At 40.8% G+C, this 22569-nt stretch overlaps 1 protein-coding gene across 1 annotated transcript in view; it reads left to right on the top strand.

The window, feature by feature from the left end:
* LOC139367968 (protocadherin-15-like) overlaps positions 1-22569 on the top strand; it is a 205477-nt gene that overhangs the window by 94088 nt on the left and 88820 nt on the right. Inside the window, exons 15-17 of the mRNA XM_071106395.1 lie at positions 268-400; positions 5378-5457; positions 10347-10440. Of these exons, the coding sequence (XP_070962496.1) occupies positions 268-400; positions 5378-5457; positions 10347-10440 (307 nt within the window). The remainder of the gene's footprint in view (positions 1-267; positions 401-5377; positions 5458-10346; positions 10441-22569) is intronic.

Genomic DNA, 22569 nt, shown 5'->3' on the forward strand with positions numbered 1-22569 from the left:
TACCTCCTAGCTTTTTAATCGACAATCATATAGATTTTCAACCCCCCCAACAAACACTGACAACAGAACCCTACATCCCACACAGAAATTCTCATAATGTAAACAAAACCCGTCTACAGTTTCTGTTTTTCAGAAGCTCTTTGTGGAAAGTTGATAAAAGTGCTTTTTTATTGTTAAGATTAAAACCAACACATTTCAGCCCTCAGCCTTCATCAGGGTTTTTTTCCACCCAGAATGAATTCTCCCCATCCTTATCTCCCGTCGCAGGAGCTCCATCACCACCGTGTACATTGAGGTGCTCCCCCCCAACAACCAGAGCCCCCCGCGCTTTCCCCGCTTTCTCTACAGCCTGGAGGTCAGCGAGGCCATGAGGATCGGAGCCACACTCCTCAGCCTGCAGGTGAGCACCGGGACGAGGCTTCTTCACAATGCCAAACTGTTCTGTAGCACACACTGAGCATACTGTACCCTGATCTGTAGCCTGATCTGTAGCCATAGTTTGGTGGCAGTGGTGGGATCTGCTTCAGAATCTTACCTGACTATCATTGTCAGGCCACAAGGGTAGCCTAGTGGTTAGAGCGTTGGACTAGTAACCGGAAGGTTGCAAGTTCAAACCCCCGAGCTGACAAGGTACAAATCTGTCGTTCTGCCCCTGAACAGGCAGTTAACACACTGTTCCTAGGCCGTCATTGTAAATAAGAATTTGTTCTTAACTGACTTGCCTAGTTAAATAAAGGTAAAATAAATAAATAAATCAATTTAAAAAATACAGCTGAATAGCTCCTAACAATGGCCCCTATTCAGTCTGTATGAGAAAGGACTGAGACAGTTACTAATGTTACAGATTAGTCTGTATGAGAAGGGACTGAGACAGTTACTAATGTTACAGATTAGTCTGTATGAGAAGGGACTGAGACAGTGACTAATGTTACAGATTGGTCTGTTTCAGAAGGGACAGAGACAGTTACTAATGTTACAGATTAGTCTGTATGAGAAGGGACTGAGACAGTGACTAATGTTACAGATTGGTCTGTTTCAGAAGGGACTGAGACAGTGACTAATGTTACAGATTAGTCTGTATGAGAAGGGACTGAGACAGTGACTAATGTTACAGATTGGTCTGTTTCAGAAGGGACAGAGACAGTTACTAATGTTACAGATTAGTCTGTATGAGAAGGGACTGAGACAGTTACTAATGTTACAGATTAGTCTGTATGAGAAGGGACTGAGACAGTTAATAATGTTACAGATTAGTCTGTTTCAGAAGGGACTGAGACAGTTACTAATGTTACAGATTAGTCTGTTTCAGAAGGGACTGAGACAGTGACTAATGTTACAGATTAGTCTGTTTCAGAAGGGACTGAGACAGTTACTAATGTTACAGATTAGTCTGTATGAGAAGGGACTGAGACAGTGACTAATGTTACAGATTGGTCTGTTTCAGAAGGGACAGAGACAGTTACTAATGTTACAGATTAGTCTGTATGAGAAGGGACTGAGACAGTTACTAATGTTACAGATTAGTCTGTATGAGAAGGGACTGAGACAGTTACTAATGTTACAGATTAGTCTGTATGAGAAGGGACTGAGACAGTTACTAATGTTACAGATTAGTCTGTATGAGAAGGGACAGAGACAGTTACTAATGTTACAGATTAGTCTGTTTCAGAAGGGATTGAGACAGTTACTAATGTTACAGATTAGTCTCTATGAGAAGGGACTGAGACAGTTACTAATGTTACAGATTAGTCTGTTTCAGAAGGGACAGAGACAGTTACTAATGTTACAGATTAGTCTGTTTCAGAAGGGACTGAGACAGTTACTAATGTTACAGATTAGTCTCTATGAGAAGGGACTGAGACAGTTACTAATGTTACAGATTAGTCTGTTTCAGAAGGGACAGAGACAGTTACTAATGTTACAGATTAGTCTGTTTCAGAAGGGACTGAGACAGTTAATAATGTTACAGGTTAGTCTGTATGAGAAGGGACTGAGACAGTTACTAATGTTACAGATTAGTCTGTTTCAGAAGGGACTGAGACAGTTACTAATGTTACAGATTAGTCTGTATGAGAAGGGACTGAGACAGTTACTAATGTTACAGATTAGTCTGTATGAGAAGGGACAGAGACAGTTACTAATGTTACAGATTAGTCTGTATGAGAAGGGACAGAGACAGTTACTAATGTTACAGATTAGTCTGTATGAGAAGGGACATAGACAGTTACTAATGTTACAGATTAGTCTGTTTCAGAAGGGACTGAGACAGTTACTAATGTTACAGATTAGCCTGTTTCAGAAGGGACTGAGACAGTTACTAATGTTACAGATTAGTCTGTTTCAGAAGGGACTGAGACAGTTACTAATGTTACAGATTAGTCTGTATGAGAAGGCACTGAGACAATTACTATTGTTACAGATTAGTCTGTATGAGAAGGGACAGAGACAGTTACTAATTTTACAGATTTGTCTGTTTCAGAAGGGACTGAGACAGTTACTAATGTTACAGATTAGTCTCTATGAGAAGGGACTGAGACAGTTACTAATGTTACAGATTAGTCTGTTTCAGAAGGGACAGAGACAGTTACTAATGTTACAGATTAGTCTGTTTCAGAAGGGACTGAGACAGTTACTAATGTTACAGATTAGTCTGTATGAGAAGGGACAGAGACAGTTACTAATGTTACAGATTAGTCTGTTTCAGAAGGGACTGAGACAGTTACTAATGTTACAGATTAGTCTGTATGAGAAGGGACTGAGACAGTTACTAATGTTACAGATTAGTCTGTATGAGAAGAGACTGAGACAGCTACTAATGTTACAGATTAGTCTGTATGAGAAGGGACTGAGACAGTTACTAATGTTACAGATTAGTCTGTTTCAGAAGGGACTGAGACAGTTACTAATGTTACATATTAGTCTGTATGAAAAGGGACTGAGACAGTTACTAATGTTACAGATTAGTCTGTATGAGAAGGGACTGAGACAGTTACTAATGTTACAGATTAGTCTGTATGAGAAGGGACTGAGACAGTTACTAATGTTACAGATTAGTCTGTATGAGAAGGGACAGAGACAGTTACTAATGTTACAGATTAGTCTGTATGAGAAGGGACAGAGACAGTTACTAATGTTACAGATTAGTCTGTATGAGAAGGGACATAGACAGTTACTAATGTTACAGATTAGTCTGTTTCAGAAGGGACTGAGACAGTTACTAATGTTACAGATTAGCCTGTTTCAGAAGGGACTGAGACAGTTACTAATGTTACAGATTAGTCTGTTTCAGAAGGGACTGAGACAGTTACTAATGTTACAGATTAGTCTGTATGAGAAGGCACTGAGACAATTACTATTGTTACAGATTAGTCTGTATGAGAAGGGACAGAGACAGTTACTAATGTTACAGATTTGTCTGTTTCAGAAGGGACTGAGACAGTTACTAATGTTACAGATTAGTCTCTATGAGAAGGGACTGAGACAGTTACTAATGTTACAGATTAGTCTGTTTCAGAAGGGACAGAGACAGTTACTAATGTTACAGATTAGTCTGTTTCAGAAGGGACTGAGACAGTTACTAATGTTACAGATTAGTCTGTATGAGAAGGGACAGAGACAGTTACTAATGTTACAGATTAGTCTGTTTCAGAAGGGACTGAGACAGTTACTAATGTTACAGATTAGTCTGTATGAGAAGGGACTGAGACAGTTACTAATGTTACAGATTAGTCTGTATGAGAAGAGACTGAGACAGCTACTAATGTTACAGATTAGTCTGTATGAGAAGGGACTGAGACAGTTACTAATGTTACAGATTAGTCTGTTTCAGAAGGGACTGAGACAGTTACTAATGTTACATATTAGTCTGTATGAAAAGGGACTGAGACAGTTACTAATGTTACAGATTAGTCTGTATGAGAAGGGACTGAGACAGTTACTAATGTTACAGATTAGTCTGTATGAGAAGGGACTGAGACAGTTACTAATGTTACAGATTAGTCTGTATGAGAAGGGACTGAGACAGTTACTAATGTTACAGATTAGTCTGTATGAGAAGGGACTGAGACAGTGACTAATGTTACAGATTAGTCTGTTTCAGAAGGGACTGAGACAGTTACTAATGTTACAGATTAGTCTGTTTCAGAAGGGACTGAGACAGTTACTAATGTTACAGATTAGTCTGTTTCATAAGGGACTGAGACAGTTACTAATGTTACAGATTAGTCTGTATGAGAAGGGACTGAGACAGTTACTAATGTTACAGATTAGTCTGTATGAGAAGGGATGGTCAAGCTGTTTATGTAGACCTCTTAGACTGTACACACAAAGAAAATGATGCTTCCTCAAGGGTTCTTTGGGAAGGCTGATGGTTCTATGTGGAACCACAATGGCTCAATGAACCCTTTGAGCTCTTCAATGGGTCTGTACAGATCACTGTTTTTTTTGTTGCTCTTTTAGTCATAACTAAAGTGTAGGGGAGGTGGCTCATTAGAATATTTTTGGGCGTTGTTTGCGCACAGCTCTTTTTGTAGAACCGTGAGTGAGAGTGTCATTACAGTTTATGTAATCTGTTGTGTTATGATGTTACATGTTATGTAAAATTATGGCCTTTATTAGTGATTTGTGAAAGATTTATGTCTGGCCATTGAGAATGGTTATTAAATCAGTCAGTGTTTCTCATTTCCCTCCTCTATTACAGACATAGCTCACTAGATTCAACTTGTTAATTAACACAATAATAACACATATGGAAGTTTAACAGTATAATATGGCTGACCAGAATTAAATACACTGGAAAATTGGCTCATTGGAATATTTTGGGCGTTGTTTGCGCACAGCTCTTTTTGTACGACTGTGAGTGAGAAAAAAAACTGTATGGTTCTACAAAAGGATCTCCAAAAAACCTTTCAGATTGTGAAAGATTCTTTATAGAACCATTCTCCATAAAGGTTCCATAAAGAACCATAAAAAGGGTTCTATGTAGCCCCAAAAAGGGTTGCAACCATAGTGGCACCCTTTTTTGGTGCTCTTATAAAGGGTTCTTTATAACACCATACAGGTTCCATTTAGAACCTTATGAGAATGGTTCTTTATAGAACCTTCAAAAAAGGGTTCTATATAGCACCAAATAAAGGTTTTACTTTGGTAAAAAAATGTGTGTACCAAACTATTGTTTGTAATGCGTCAAGTAGAATTGGACTGGACACTGTGTGAAGTAATTTAGTCATTGTGAAATTGGGTTTGATCTCGCCACATTACATTTATGGACTGCGCTATGGGTTTAACTTGATGCCTTTTCATTCTGTTGTTTTATTGGAGTCGTTGTGAAAGTAGTGGAATAACAGCAACATGAAGGGGCCTCTCTGTGTCGATACAGGCAACGGACCGTGAAAGAGACGTCATCACCTACAGCATCCAGAACGGGGATCCCCACCACCTCTTTGAGCTCTCGCAGATGTACGTGAGCTCATTTTAGTCATCAACTACATTACCTATCATAGTAGCGAATTTATCCATGAAACTAATATAAATAATATTTCTCTGTTACAGAGGAGTCAATTTGGGAAAATGATAGTGTTTTGCCTGGATAAGTGTCTGGAGCTTTTTTCAATACAGATAGTAAACCAAACTGTTCTCTCTGAAACTCTCCACGAGACACTAGGGACTGGAAATGTAGATAATATTCTCCCTAGCATCTTAAATACATAATTAATAAGTAATAAATGAATAAAAAGCAAAACAATTCTCTCCCAGTTTGAAAACAGTCCACATATCAGATTAGTAGTCTCGAGGTTACCCCTGTGCCTTGGATTGGAGTAAAAAAGGTTTCTTAATTTCAGAGTTGAAATTGAAGCCTGCAATAAGATTTGGTGTGATTGTTTATGGAGCACTTCTGTATGGCTAGCGGCGAAACAACACAGCAAATTCTCGAATGTTAAATCTAACACTGAAAGTACAGACATTGGTTGGAAGACTTATTTCCCAGAGTGCCTTGCATTTTGAGTGAACTGTGTTTGTTAGTGACAGAGACATCATTGTTGCATTCATCTGTTTTCAGTCCTCTGGATTTCACCAGGTGAGATCTTGAGTGAATATCTTATCATTTAAATTGAATTACCTTAATTGCTGGACTATTAAGCGCACCTGAATATAAACCGCACCCACTGAATTATTAAAAAATATATATTTTGTATATAAATAAGCCGCACATGTCTATAAGCCGCAGGTGCCTACCGGTACACTGAAACAAATGAACTTTACACAGCCTTTAAACAAAACACGGCTTGTAACAAAAATTAAACAGTAGCCTACCAAGAAAGTCATTGGTCACTATCTTCCTCCTCCTGTGCACTGAAATCATCTCCTTCAGTGTCGGAGTTGAATAGCCTCAGAACTGCTTCATCCGATGATGGATCGCTGCCCTCTTCAACATGGAGCAGTCCAGCCTTTCGAAACCCGTTGATGATAGTGGATTTTTTTGACAATGCTCCATGCTGTCATCAGCTCTATTTCCTTTTCCAACAGCCAGATCGATCGCCTTCAACTTGAAAGCTGCATCATATGCGTTTCTCCGTGTCTTTGCCATGATGAAGGTGACAACATGAATACCGTAATCAGAATGGGAAGTTTGAGCGCGCTCGATTTACATCACATGTGACGGTGCTCAGTTTTGGCGGCATGAATCTTGTGAAAGCGGGAAAAATCCATAAATTAGCCGCGTCATTGTATAAACCGCGAGGTTCAAAGCGTGGGAAAAAAGTAACGGCTTATTGTCCGGAAATTACGGTATTTAACACAACCCAAAACATTGAGGTCCTAAACTATAAACTTAACAATTAACTCTGTAAATGTTGAATTACCACTCATTGGTGTAAAATAACCCCCAGTGTTGGTATTAATAACCAGAGTTGAACCATAATAACACCCATTATCATATTTAGAGTTAGAGTTATTTTTGGCCACCCATGACAGTAAATGCCAATCCTGTTGATCATATTATAGGGACTTTCAAGAATGTTCAACTCCACCGCCTCCCCCCCAACATCAATATATGAGAAAATGTTTAAAAAATAACCAACTCATAATATAGGGAGCAGGTGAAGCCAAGTGCAGACTCAGACGAGGAGATATGGATAACGTAGCCATGGTATTTATTGAAAAGCAGGGGGAGATGGGGTGCAGGCCAGGAGGAGCTCGGGTGGGTAGCAGAGAACCAGGAACTGAGGCTACGCCTGGGGCAAGGTGTAACGGTTTTCTTCTGGTGAAAGAGAGGCGGACCAAAATGCAGTGTGGTTAGTTTTGTACATCTTTAATAAAGATGAAAATACAACAATCTACAAAACAAGAAACGTGAAAAAACCTGAAACAGTCCTATCTCGTGCCACAAACACAAAGACAGGAACAATCACCCACAAGAGACCTAAAGAATATGGCTGCCTAAATATGTTTCCCAATCAGAGACAACGATAAACTCCTGCCTCTGATTGAGAACCACTCTAGGCAACCATAGACTTACCTAGAGTACTACTCTAACCACAATCCCATAACTACAAACAACCCCAGACAAAACAAACCACATAAATCCCCATGTCTCACCCTGGCCTCACCAAAATAATAACGAAAACACAGAATACTAAGGCCAGGGCGTGACACAAGGGGAGTAGGGGCAGGGAAAGCAGGTCCAGAGTGGAATCCAAGGAAGCAGTAGAGCGGGGGTCCAAGGCGAGACAGGGACCAGAGTCAGTGCGGACAGAATGAGCAGAGGCTACAAACTGGCAGTGTGGAAGTGGCAGGGCTGAGTATTTGTAGAGGTCTTGATTATGGAACAGGTTGCAGCTGGTGGGGGTCTGCTCTGACTCCAGCACACCTGTCTCCACTCACACAATCGGATACACCCACACAGGGAGAGAGAGGGAGAGAGCACTGGGGAAGTGACCGAATGCCTGCAACCCAGCAGTTGGGTCATCCAAATAACCCAGTATTTTTTTGTGTAAGCCCTCAAAATAAAGCCTTATGAAATAACTATTGTGTTAAGTAATAAAATGTTTGAAAATAAAGGAGAGCTGCACACTCTAGGAGCTCAGATGCAAAAATGTAATGTCCAACGCTTCGACAGGCAAGCTGTCTTCACCAGGGTATAAATGTTAACATATTCACTTAGGCTCTCTTATGATGAACTCCATAGGACTGAAAATTGATAAATGTAACAACCATATCTCTGTCACTAACAAATCCAGTAATGGGTGGTAACGCTACAATTAACTTGAAAGGCAATCTGGAAAACATGCAAATAAAGCGTTACACTAAGCAGTGTGTTAATTCAACACTGTTCAGTGTCTATACAGGTCCACACTTTCAGTGTTCATTTGACACTGGGGAATTTGCTGTGAAGCCTAGAGCTATCCCTGTGCTCTCTCTTTTCTCTTTGCTCTCTCAATCTCTCTCTTCCCCCCTCCCTCCCCCTCTCTCTCTCTCTGTTTTGCTCTGCAATAACCAGTACACTGCCATGCAGACATACATACCTATGTTACCAGAGGCCACTTCAATCATAGCGCCAAATTCACATTGTCATCAAGCCTCTCCTGTTGCAGACTGTCAAGCCCAGGACATTGCATACACCACAACTATAGCATTTTAATAAGCCCCGCGTCTCATCAATAAAGAGGCAAATTAGAACAGTAGGGCACACGACTGGGGACTTGGGGGGGGTGCTAAGGCGATCTGGGCGGAGACTGTCTCTTATGGATAGGAGAGGCCCTAGCTCCCCAGTCCCAGAGCAGAAGAGCTCAAATATATCCCCTTGTAAAGCCCCTAGTAATCGATACATCCTAATAGATTCACTTGCCTGTCATAACACGTTGTATCCTCATCGTCATACTACTGAGGTAAAATGTGCATATTGATCAGGTTCATCAGAAGAAAGCTATTTTCATCCAACTGATATAGTGAAAGGAGTTGATTATTTACAAGACAGTTTTACAAGTGACTCATTGGATTGCTTTGTATTAGACTTAAAACATCAGAATGTCCCGACTATTACGTGAGCTGTAGAGGTGGTTGAGATCAGAGACCTGCTGCATCTTGTCGCCAGCTTAGCACCAACAACGGGCAGGCCTTACAGATCAAAATCTGTTGAATAACCTCTTCTCTGTGCGGTCTCTTAGTGGGCTTGAGATGATATCTTCTTTAATGCTCTCCTAGTCATTCAGCACTTCAAAACAACACCCTCGTGAATGATGTTCTCTCCCATGCTTGGTCTGAGCACGCTTGTGTTTCCAGCTGCTAATAATCATGATCATTCATTTCAGCTTTGGCGTTATCATCATCCTGTGATGTTTTAGAATGGGAGGATGCGTGTGCGCGTGTGTGTGTGTGTCGAAGCAATTCTCTCTATGAATAGCTAATACATATATATGAGAGTTGTGGCGGCAGCAATTGAGATGCCGCTTTGCATTTACTTTCAACAGGGTTATATCAGTCCACAGTGGTCCTCACAGAACCCTTCCACCTCTTAAGATGGGTGTAACTGGCCTCTTAGAAGAGGAAGTGCAGATGTTCTCCTGAATACCGAATCATAAATGACTTCTAATTTCTGACTAATGCGTGTCTAAAATGATTGCTAGCGAGTAACCGTTATAAAAGTAGAAGTAGAGGGAAAATCGAGATGCATGACGGTTCCTCAGGTTGCTGTAAATTCCCCTCGAGTTTGGGCCCCATCTCTGAGAGCCGCAGCAGACAAACAGCCGACAGATGTAAAGCTGACAGCAGAGAATCATCCCATAGATTTAAACACTCAGGGATCAGTGTGTCAGAGGGCTGAAACCACTGCTGTATGCATGCCAAGATTAGCCCACACCAAATTACCTTGAACTGTAAATTCTATACACTCCGTGTTTGTGCTAGGCCAGCTTGCCAAAGTGCCGACGTATAGCTGTCCTCTGAGCTTCCATTTTATTCTATTGAACTGGCTGGTCCACACATAATGCATTTCTGCCCCAGTGTTTTAGACGTGCATGTACTTAAATAGCCAGGCTTCTATACCCCCAAGCAAAAAAAAAATGAATATTTTACAAGTACAAAGAATCTGCTTACACTGACAAGGTTGTGATTTTTGAACAGGTGAACCCATCACAATTGTGATTCAATAATTTCAGGTGAAATGTTCACATTTCCAGTGTCTGAATACAGTCTTTGATGCAATCATTTCTGTCTCCTTTACTTCCATGTTGTTGTATGGGTAATGTTTATCTGTACTCTGACAATCTGAAAACGTTTGGCTCAACGGGAAGCAGAGTGAGTGTGTTGGGGAAAAATAACCCCTGTGTCTCTGTCTCTCCTATCCCCAGGTCAGGGCTGTTGGTCCTGAGGAAACCACTGGACAGGGAGACAGAGGATCGCTACACCCTCGTTGTAACTGCCTCAGATGGCCGTCCAGAAGGGGTAAGCCTGCCTCAATTGTCCTTCCATCCATCTATTCATTAATCTAAACCTTCATAAATCCTTTCCTTCATCCATTCATGTGTGCTGTCTCATCATCAATACATTTATTGTGTTCATTCGTCTATTCGATCCATTCAGTTCAGTCTATGGCAGGTTGAATACCTAGCCCTATTCACTGGCCGAAATCTGTCTTGCCTACTACTTACTAATACTACATACTGTGTACTATTTAGAACGTACTGTTTAGTAAAATGATTGCAGTAAGCAACAAATATCAACATTCTAGTCTCCCCCGTACTGAGAATGTATAATCTAATACTAGACTCCCCCATACTGAGAATGTATAATCTAATACTAGACTCCCCCATACTGAGAATGTATAATCTAATCAAATCAAATCAAATTTATTTATATAGCCCTTCGTACATCAGCTGATATCTCAAAGTGCTGTACAGAAACCCAGCCTAAAACCCCAAACAGCAAGCAATGCAGGTGTAGAAGCACGGTGGCTAGGAAAAACTCCCTAGAAAGGCCAAAACCTAGGAAGAAACCTAGAGAGGAACCAGGCTATGTGGGGTGGCCAGTCCTCTTCTGGCTGTGCCGGGTGGAGATTATAACAGAACATGGTCAAGATGTTCAAATGTTCATAAATGACCAGCATGGTCGAATAATAATAAGGCAGAACAGTTGAAACTGGAGCAGCAGCACAGTCAGGTGGACTGGGGACAGCAAGGAGTCATCATGTCAGGTATTCCTGGGGCATGGTCCTAGGGCTCAGGTCCTCCGAGAGAGAGAAAGAAAGAGAGAATTAGAGAGAGCATATGTGGGATGGCCAGTCCTCTTCTGGCTGTGCCGGGTGGAGATTATAACAGAACATGGCCAAGATGTTCAAATGTTCATAAATGACCAGCATGGTCGAATAATAATAAGGCAGAACAGTTGAAAGAAACTGGAGCAGCAGCACGGCCAGGTGGACTGGTGACAGCAAAGAGTCATCATGTCAGGTAGTCCTGGGGCATGGTCCTAGGGCTCAGGTCCTCCGAGAGAGAGAAAGAGAGAATTAGAGAACGCACACTTAGATTCACACAGGACACCGAATAGGACAGGAGAAGTACTCCAGATATAACAAACTGACCCTAGCCCCCCGACACATAAACTACTGCAGCATAAATACTGGAGGCTGAGACAGGAGGGGTCAGGAGACACTGTGGCCCCATCCGAGGACACCCCCGGACAGGGCCAAACAGGAAGGATATAACCCCACCCACTTTGCCAAAGCACAGCCCCCATACCACTAGAGGGATATCTTCAACCACCAACTTACCATCCTGAGACAAGGCTGAGTATAGCCCACAAAGACCTCCGCCACGGCACAACCCAAGGGGTTGTGACTCAACCCACTCAGGTGACGCACCCCCTCCAGGGACGGCATGAGAGACCCCCAGTAAGCCAGTGACTCAGCCCCTGTAATAGGGTTAGAGGCAGAGAATCCCAGTGGAAAGAGGGGAACCGGCCAGGCAGAGACAGCAAGGGCGGTTCGTTGCTCCAGAGCCTTTCCGTTCACCCTCCCACTCCTGGGCCAGACTACACTCAATCATATGACCCACTGAAGAGATGAGTCTTCAGTAGAGACTTAAAGGTTGAGACCGAGTTTGCGTCTCTGACATGGGTAGGCAGACAGTTCCATAAAAATGGAGCTCTATAGGAGAAAGCCCTGCCTCCAGCTGTTTGCTTAGAAATTCTAGGGACAATTAGGAGGCCTGCGTCTTGTGACCGTAGCGTACGTGTAGGTATGTACGGCAGGACCAAATCAGAGAGATAAGTAGGAGCAAGCCCATGTAATGCTTTGTAGGTTAGCAGTAAAACCTTGAAAGCCCTTGCTTTGACAGGAAGCCAGTGTAGAGAGGCTAGCACTGGAGTAATATGATCAAATTTGTTGGTTCTAGTCAGGATTCTAGCAGCCGTATTTAGCACTAACTGAAGTTTATTTAGTGCTTTATCCGGGTAGCCGGAAAGTAGAGCATTGCAGTAGTCTAACCTAGAAGTGACAAAAGCATGGATTAATTTTTCTGCATCATTTTTGGACAGAAAGTTTCTGATTTTTGCAATGTTACGTAGATGGAAAAAAGCTGTCCTTGAAATGGTCTTGATATGTTCTTCAAAAGAGAGATCAGGGTCCAGAGTAACGCCGAGGTCCTTCACAGTTTTATTTGAGATGACTGTACAACCATTAAGATTAATTGTCAGATTCAACAGAAGATCTCTTTGTTTCTTGGGACCTAGAACAAGCATCTCTGTTTTGTCCGAGTTTAAAAGTAGAAAGTTTGCAGCCATCCACTTCCTTATGTCTGAAACACATTCTTCTAGCAAGGGCAATTTTGGGGCTTCACCATGTTTCATTGAAATGTACAACTGTGTGTCATCCGCATAGCAGTGAAAGTTAACATTATGTTTTCGAATAACATCCCCAAGAGGTAAAATATATAGTGAAAACAATAGTGGTCCTAAAATGGAACCTTGAGGAACACCGAAATTTACAGTTGATTTGTCAGAGGACAAACCATTCACAGAGACAAACTGATATCTTTCCGACAGATAAGATCTAAACCAGGCCAGAACTTGTCCATGTAGACCAATTTGGGTTTCCAATCTCTCCAAAAGAATGTGGTGATCGATGGTATCAAAAGCAGCACTAAGGTCTAGGAGCACGAGGACAGATGCAGAGCCTCGGTCCGATGCCATTAAATGTCATTTACCACCTTCACAAGTGCCGTCTCAGTGCTATGATGGGGTCTAAAACCAGACTGAAGCATTTCGTATACATTGTTTGTCTTCAGGAAGGCAGTGAGTTGTTGCGCAACAGCCTTTTCTAAAATTTTTGAGAGGAATGGAAGATTCGATATATGCCGATAGTTTTTTATATTTTCTGGGTCAAGGTTTGGCTTTTTCAAGAGAGGCTTTATTACTGCCACTTTTAGTGAGTTTGGTACACATCCGGTGGATAGAGAGCCGTTTATTATGTTCAACATAGGAGGGCCAAGCACAGGAAGCAGCTCTTTCAGTAGTTTAGTTGGAATAGGGTCCAGTATGCAGCTTGAAGGTTTAGAGGCCATGATTATTTTAATCATTGTGTCAAGAGATATAGTACTAAAACACTTGAGCGTCTCTCTTGATCCTAGGTCCTGGCAGAGTTGTGCAGACTCAGGACAACTGAGCTTTGAAGGAATACGCAGATTTAAGGAGGAGTCTGAAATTTGCTTTCTAATAATCATAATCTTTTCCTCAAAGAAGTTCATGAATTTATCACTGCTAAAGTGAAAGTCATCCTCTCTTGGGGAATGCTGCTTTTTAGTTAGCTTTGCGACAGTATCAAAAAGGAATTTCGGATTGTTCTTATTTTCCTCAATTAAGTTAGAAAAATAGGATGATCGAGCAGCAGTAAGGGCTCTTCGGTACTGCACGGTACTGTCCTTCCAAGCTAGTCGGAAGACTTCCAGTTTGGTGTGGCGCCATTTCCGTTCCAATTTTCTGGAAGCTTGCTTCAGAGCTCGGGTATTTTCTGTGTACCAGGGAGCTAGTTTCTTATGAGAAATGTTTTTTGTTTTTAGGGGTGCAACTGCATCTAGGGTATTGCGCAAGGTTAAATTGAGTTCCTCAGTTAGGTGGTTAACTGATTTTTGTCCTCTGGCGTCCTTGGGTAGACAGAGGGAATCTGGAAGGACATCAAGGAATCTTTGTGCTGTCTGTGAATTTATAGTACGACTTTTGATGATCCTTGGTTGGGGTCTGAGCAGATTATTTGTTGCAATTGCAAACGTAATAAAATGGTGGTCCGATAGTCCAGGATTATGAGGAAAAACATTAAGATCCACAACATTTATTCCATGGGACAAAACTAGGTCCAGCGTATGACTGTGACAGTGAGTGGGTCCAGAGACATGTTGGACAAAACCCACTGAGTCGATGATGGCTCCGAAAGCCTTTTGGAGTGGGTCTGTGGACTTTTCCATGTGAATATTAAAGTCACCAAAGATTAGAATATTATCCGCTATGACTACAAGGTCCGATAGGAATTCAGGGAACTCAGTGAGGAACGCTGTATATGGCCCAGGAGGCCTGTAAACAGTAGCTATAAAAAGTGATTGAGTAGGCTGCATAGATTTCATGACTAGAAGCTCAAAAGACGAAAACGTCATTTTTTTTTTTGTAAATTGAAATTTGCTATCGTAAATGTTAGCAACACCTCCGCCTTTGCGGGATGCACGGGGGATATGGTCACTAGTGTAGCCAGGAGGTGAGGCCTCATTTAACACAGTAAATTCATCAGGCTTAAGCCATGTTTCAGTCAGGCCAATCACATCAAGATTATGATCAGTGATTAGTTCATTGACTATAATTGCCTTTGAAGTAAGGGATCTAACATTAAGTAGCCCTATTTTGAGATGTGAGGTATCCTGATCTCTTTCAATAATGACAGGAATGGAGGTGGTCTTTATCCTAGTGAGATTGCTAAGGCGAACACCGCCATGTTTAGTTTTGCCCAACCTAGGTCGAGGCACAGACACGGTCTCAATGGTGATAGCTGAGCTGACTACACTGACTGTGCTAGTGGCAGACTCCACTATGCTGGCAGGCTGGCTAACAGCCTGCTGCCTGGCCTGCACCCTATTTCATTGTGGAGCTAGAGGAGTTAGAGCCCTGTCTATGTTGGTAGATAAAATGAGAGCACCCCTCCAGCTAGGATGGAGTCCGTCACTCCTCAGCAGGTCAGGCTTGGTCCTGTTTGTGGGTGAGTCCCAGAAAGAGGGCCAATTATCTACAAATTCTATATTTTGGGAGGGGCAGAAAACAGTTTTCAACCAGCGATTGAGTTGTGAGACTCTGCTGTAGAGCTCATCACTCCCCCTAACTGGGAGGGGGCCAGAGACAATTACTCGATGCCGACACATCTTTCTAGCTGATTTACACGCAGAAGCTATGTTGCGCTTGGTGATCTCTGACTGTTTCATCCTAACATCGTTGGTGCCGACGTGGATAACAATATCTCTATACTCTCTACACTCGCCAGTTTTAGCTTTAGCCAGCACCATCTTCAGATTAGCCTTAACGTCGGTAGCCCTGCCCCCCGGTAAACAGTGTATGATCGCTGGATGATTCATTTTAAGTCTAATACTGCGGGTAATGGAGTCGCCAATGACTAGAGTTTTCAATTTGTCAGAGCTAATGGTGGGAAGCTTCGGCGTCTCAGACCCCGTAACGGGAGGAGTAGAGACCAGAGAAGACTCGGCCTCTGACTCCGACCCGCTGCTTAATGGGGAAAACCGGTTGAAAGTTTCTGTCGGCTGAATGAGCGACACCGGTTGAGCGTTCCTACAGCATTTCCTTCCAGAAACCGTTAGAAAGTTGTCCGGCTGCGGGGACTGTGCCAGGGGATTTATACTACTATCTGTACTTACTGGTGGCACAGACGCTGTTTCATCCTTTCCTAGACTCTAATACTAGACTCCCCCGTACTGAGAATGTATAATCTAATACTAGACTCCCCCATACTGAGAATGTATAATCTAATACTAGACTCCCCCATACTGAGAATGTATAATCTAATACTAGACTCACCCATACTGAGAATGTGTAATCTAATACTAGACTCACCCATACTGAGAATGTGTAATCTAATACTAGACTCCCCCATACTGAAAATGTATAATCTAATACTAGACTCACCCATACTGAGAATGTGTAATCTAATACTAGACTCCCCCATACTGAGAATATATAATCTAATACTAGACTCACCCATACTGAGAATGTGTAATCTAATACTAGACTCACCCATACTGAGAATGTGTAATCTAATACTAGACTCCCCCATACTGAGAATGTGTAATCTAATACTAGACTCCCCCATACTGAGAATGTATAATCTAATACTAGACTCCCCCATACTGAGAATGTATAATCTAATACTAGACTCCCCCATACTGAGAATGTATAATCTAATACTAGACTCCCCCATACTGAGAATGTGTAATCTAATACTAGACTCCCCCGTACTGAGAATGTATAATCTAATACTAGACTCCCCCATACTGAGAATGTATAATCTAATACTAGACTCCCCCGTACTGAGAATGTGTAATCTAATACTAGACACCCCCGTACTGAGAATGTGTAATCTAATACTAGACTCACCCGTACTGAGAATGTATAATCTAATACTAGACTCCCCCGTACTGAGAATGTGTAATCTAATACTAGACTCACCCATACTGAGAATGTATAATCTAATACTAGACTCCCCCATACTGAGAATGTATATTCTAATACTAGACTCCCCCATACTGAGAATGTATAATCTAATACTAGACTCCCCCGTACTGAGAATGTATAATCTAATACTAGACTCCCCCATACTGAGAATGTATAATCTAATACTAGACTCCCCCGTACTGAGAATGTGTAATCTAATACTAGACACCCCCGTACTGAGAATGTGTAATCTAATACTAGACTCACCCGTACTGAGAATGTATAATCTAATACTAGACTCCCCCGTACTGAGAATGTGTAATCTAATACTAGACTCACCCATACTGAGAATGTACAATCTAATACTAGACTCCCCCATACTGAGAATGTATATTCTAATACTAGACTCCCCCATACTGAGAATGTATAATCTAATACTAGACTCCCCCATACTGAGAATGTATAATCTAATACTAGACTCCCCCGTATTGAGAATGTATAATCTAATACTAGAATCCCCCATATTTAGAATGTGTAATCTAATACTAGACTCACCCATACTGAGAATGTGTAATCTAATACTAGACTCACCCATACTGAGAATGTGTAATCTAATACTAGACTCCCCCGTACTGAGAATGTATAATCTAATACTAGACTCCCCCGTACTGAGAATGTATAATCTAATACTAGACTCCCCCATACTGAGAATGTATAATCTAATACTAGACTCCCCCATACTGAGAATGTGTAATCTAATACTAGACTCACCCATACTGAGAATGTATAATCTAATACTAGACTCCCCCGTACTGAGAATGTATAATCTAATACTAGACTCCCCCATACTGAGAATGTGTAATCTAATACTAGACTCACCCATACTGAGAATGTATAATCTAATACTAGACTCCCCCGTACTGAGAATGTATAATCTAATACTAGACTCCCCCATACTGAGAATGTGTAATCTAATACTAGACTCCCCCATACTGAGAATGTATAATCTAATACTAGACTCCCCCGTACTAAGAATGTATAATCTAATACTAGACTCCCCCGTACTGAGAATGTGTAATCTAATACTAGACTCCCCCGTACTGAGAATGTATAATCTAATACTAGACTCCCCCATACTGAGAATGTATAATCTAATACTAGACTCCCCCATACTGAGAATGTTTAATCTAATACTAGACTCCCCCATACTGAGAATGTGTAATCTAATACTAGACTCCCCCGTACTGAGAATGTATAATCTAATACTAGACTCCCTCGTACTGAGAATGTGTAATCTAATACTAGACTCCCCCGTACTGAGAATGTATAATCTAATACTAGACTCCCTCGTACTGAGAATGTATAATCTAATACTAGACTCCCCCGTACTAAGAATGTATAATCTAATACTAGACTCCCCCGTACTGAGAATGTGTAATCTAATACTAGACTCCCCCGTACTGAGAATGTATAATCTAATACTAGACTCCCCCATACTGAGAATGTATAATCTAATACTAGACTCCCCCATACTGAGAATGTGTAATCTAATACTAGACTCCCCCATACTGAGAATGTGTAATCTAATACTAGACTCCCCCGTACTGAGAATGTATAATCTAATACTAGACTCCCCCATACTGAGAATGTATAATCTAATACTAGACTCCCCCGTACTGAGAATGTGTAATCTAATACTAGACACCCCCGTACTGAGAATGTGTAATCTAATACTAGACTCACCCGTACTGAGAATGTATAATCTAATACTAGACTCCCCCGTACTGAGAATGTGTAATCTAATACTAGACTCACCCATACTGAGAATGTATAATCTAATACTAGACTCCCCCATACTGAGAATGTATATTCTAATACTAGACTCCCCCATACTGAGAATGTATAATCTAATACTAGACTCCCCCGTACTGAGAATGTATAATCTAATACTAGACTCCCCCATACTGAGAATGTATAATCTAATACTAGACTCCCCCGTACTGAGAATGTGTAATCTAATACTAGACACCCCCGTACTGAGAATGTGTAATCTAATACTAGACTCACCCGTACTGAGAATGTATAATCTAATACTAGACTCCCCCGTACTGAGAATGTGTAATCTAATACTAGACTCACCCATACTGAGAATGTACAATCTAATACTAGACTCCCCCATACTGAGAATGTATATTCTAATACTAGACTCCCCCATACTGAGAATGTATAATCTAATACTAGACTCCCCCATACTGAGAATGTATAATCTAATACTAGACTCCCCCGTATTGAGAATGTATAATCTAATACTAGAATCCCCCATATTTAGAATGTGTAATCTAATACTAGACTCACCCATACTGAGAATGTGTAATCTAATACTAGACTCACCCATACTGAGAATGTGTAATCTAATACTAGACTCCCCCGTACTGAGAATGTATAATCTAATACTAGACTCCCCCGTACTGAGAATGTATAATCTAATACTAGACTCCCCCATACTGAGAATGTATAATCTAATACTAGACTCCCCCATACTGAGAATGTGTAATCTAATACTAGACTCACCCATACTGAGAATGTATAATCTAATACTAGACTCCCCCGTACTGAGAATGTATAATCTAATACTAGACTCCCCCATACTGAGAATGTGTAATCTAATACTAGACTCACCCATACTGAGAATGTATAATCTAATACTAGACTCCCCCGTACTGAGAATGTATAATCTAATACTAGACTCCCCCATACTGAGAATGTGTAATCTAATACTAGACTCCCCCATACTGAGAATGTATAATCTAATACTAGACTCCCCCGTACTAAGAATGTATAATCTAATACTAGACTCCCCCGTACTGAGAATGTGTAATCTAATACTAGACTCCCCCGTACTGAGAATGTATAATCTAATACTAGACTCCCCCATACTGAGAATGTATAATCTAATACTAGACTCCCCCATACTGAGAATGTTTAATCTAATACTAGACTCCCCCATACTGAGAATGTGTAATCTAATACTAGACTCCCCCGTACTGAGAATGTATAATCTAATACTAGACTCCCTCGTACTGAGAATGTGTAATCTAATACTAGACTCCCCCGTACTGAGAATGTATAATCTAATACTAGACTCCCTCGTACTGAGAATGTATAATCTAATACTAGACTCCCCCGTACTAAGAATGTATAATCTAATACTAGACTCCCCCGTACTGAGAATGTGTAATCTAATACTAGACTCCCCCGTACTGAGAATGTATAATCTAATACTAGACTCCCCCATACTGAGAATGTATAATCTAATACTAGACTCCCCCATACTGAGAATGTGTAATCTAATACTAGACTCCCCCGTACTGAGAATGTATAATCTAATACTAGACTCCCTCGTACTGAGAATGTATAATCTAATACTAGACTCCCCCATACTGAGAATGTATAATCTAATACTAGACTCCCCCGTACTGAGAATGTGTAATCTAATACTAGACTCCCCCGTACTGAGAATGTATAATCTAATACTAGACTCCCCCATACTGAGAATGTATAATCTAATACTAGACTCCCCCGTACTGAGAATGTGTAATCTAATACTAGACTCACCCATACTGAGAATGTACAATCTAATACTAGACTCCCCCATACTGAGAATGTATATTCTAATACTAGACTCCCCCATACTGAGAATGTATAATCTAATACTAGACTCCCCCATACTGAGAATGTATAATCTAATACTAGACTCCCCCGTATTGAGAATGTATAATCTAATACTAGAATCCCCCATATTTAGAATGTGTAATCTAATACTAGACTCACCCATACTGAGAATGTGTAATCTAATACTAGACTCACCCATACTGAGAATGTGTAATCTAATACTAGACTCCCCCGTACTGAGAATGTATAATCTAATACTAGACTCCCCCGTACTGAGAATGTATAATCTAATACTAGACTCCCCCATACTGAGAATGTATAATCTAATACTAGACTCCCCCATACTGAGAATGTGTAATCTAATACTAGACTCACCCATACTGAGAATGTATAATCTAATACTAGACTCCCCCGTACTGAGAATGTATAATCTAATACTAGACTCCCCCATACTGAGAATGTGTAATCTAATACTAGACTCACCCATACTGAGAATGTATAATCTAATACTAGACTCCCCCGTACTGAGAATGTATAATCTAATACTAGACTCCCCCATACTGAGAATGTGTAATCTAATACTAGACTCCCCCATACTGAGAATGTATAATCTAATACTAGACTCCCCCGTACTAAGAATGTATAATCTAATACTAGACTCCCCCGTACTGAGAATGTGTAATCTAATACTAGACTCCCCCGTACTGAGAATGTATAATCTAATACTAGACTCCCCCATACTGAGAATGTATAATCTAATACTAGACTCCCCCATACTGAGAATGTTTAATCTAATACTAGACTCCCCCATACTGAGAATGTGTAATCTAATACTAGACTCCCCCGTACTGAGAATGTATAATCTAATACTAGACTCCCTCGTACTGAGAATGTGTAATCTAATACTAGACTCCCCCGTACTGAGAATGTATAATCTAATACTAGACTCCCTCGTACTGAGAATGTATAATCTAATACTAGACTCCCCCGTACTAAGAATGTATAATCTAATACTAGACTCCCCCGTACTGAGAATGTGTAATCTAATACTAGACTCCCCCGTACTGAGAATGTATAATCTAATACTAGACTCCCCCATACTGAGAATGTATAATCTAATACTAGACTCCCCCATACTGAGAATGTGTAATCTAATACTAGACTCCCCCGTACTGAGAATGTATAATCTAATACTAGACTCCCTCGTACTGAGAATGTATAATCTAATACTAGACTCCCCCATACTGAGAATGTATAATCTAATACTAGACTCCCCCGTACTGAGAATGTGTAATCTAATACTAGACTCCCCCGTACTGAGAATGTATAATCTAATACTAGACTCCCCCATACTGAGAATGTATAATCTAATACTAGACTCCCCCGTACTGAGAATGTGTAATCTAATAAGTTGCTTCCCGCCATTTGTTCATTTTGATACAGCTCATCCCCTCATTTGATTATCAGCTGTTGTCAAACACACGTGGGACTTAAAATGCGACTCTCTTCCTCAATAGCATGCAGTGAATTCTACTATATAAAAAGTCACATTTAATTTGACATCCTGACGTTTAAAACATACTACATTTTAAATATTTCACATACTATAAAACTTTAGATTTTTGCATAGCCAAAATTGGCTTGTATTTTAAACAGTGTTTGAGGTCTCCCAGTCCATTGTTTTGATCAGATCCTGGCCAAACAGGAGTAACAGTGATTTATGTATAACAGTACCGGGGGTTATTAGGTGATAATCAGGGTTGATTAAAATGTGCAATAATGGAATATCCGTATTTTGTCCTCAATAATGGGCATTTTAAAGGTTGCATAAGGTGTTAAGAAAATGTGAATAATCGCCAAAACGTGATGCATTCCCCTACTATTATATTTATCTAAAACCTTTCCCTTGTCGTTGCATATCCCCATGTCAAAAATATCTCTCTCCATCTCACACATGTATCGAGGAAGCCAGCGGACAGATTCCTGTGAAATGATTCTCTTTGATACCAGCAGTGTTATATTTAATAATGCAACTGTGACAGGGTACCGAACTGACCTTTGTGAAAATGAATACAAATGCCTCTGTTCTGACACATTCTGATAACTGAAGCACCTCCCCCTAGATGTAATCACTAGCCACCTTAAAGATGCATTCCGGGTTCTTAAACTCAACAAACTGGATTTGTATCATAACATAAACCACAAAAT

This window comes from Oncorhynchus clarkii, chromosome 16 (genome assembly GCF_045791955.1).
Source record: "Oncorhynchus clarkii lewisi isolate Uvic-CL-2024 chromosome 16, UVic_Ocla_1.0, whole genome shotgun sequence".
Classification (NCBI taxonomy): Eukaryota; Metazoa; Chordata; class Actinopteri; order Salmoniformes; family Salmonidae; genus Oncorhynchus; species Oncorhynchus clarkii.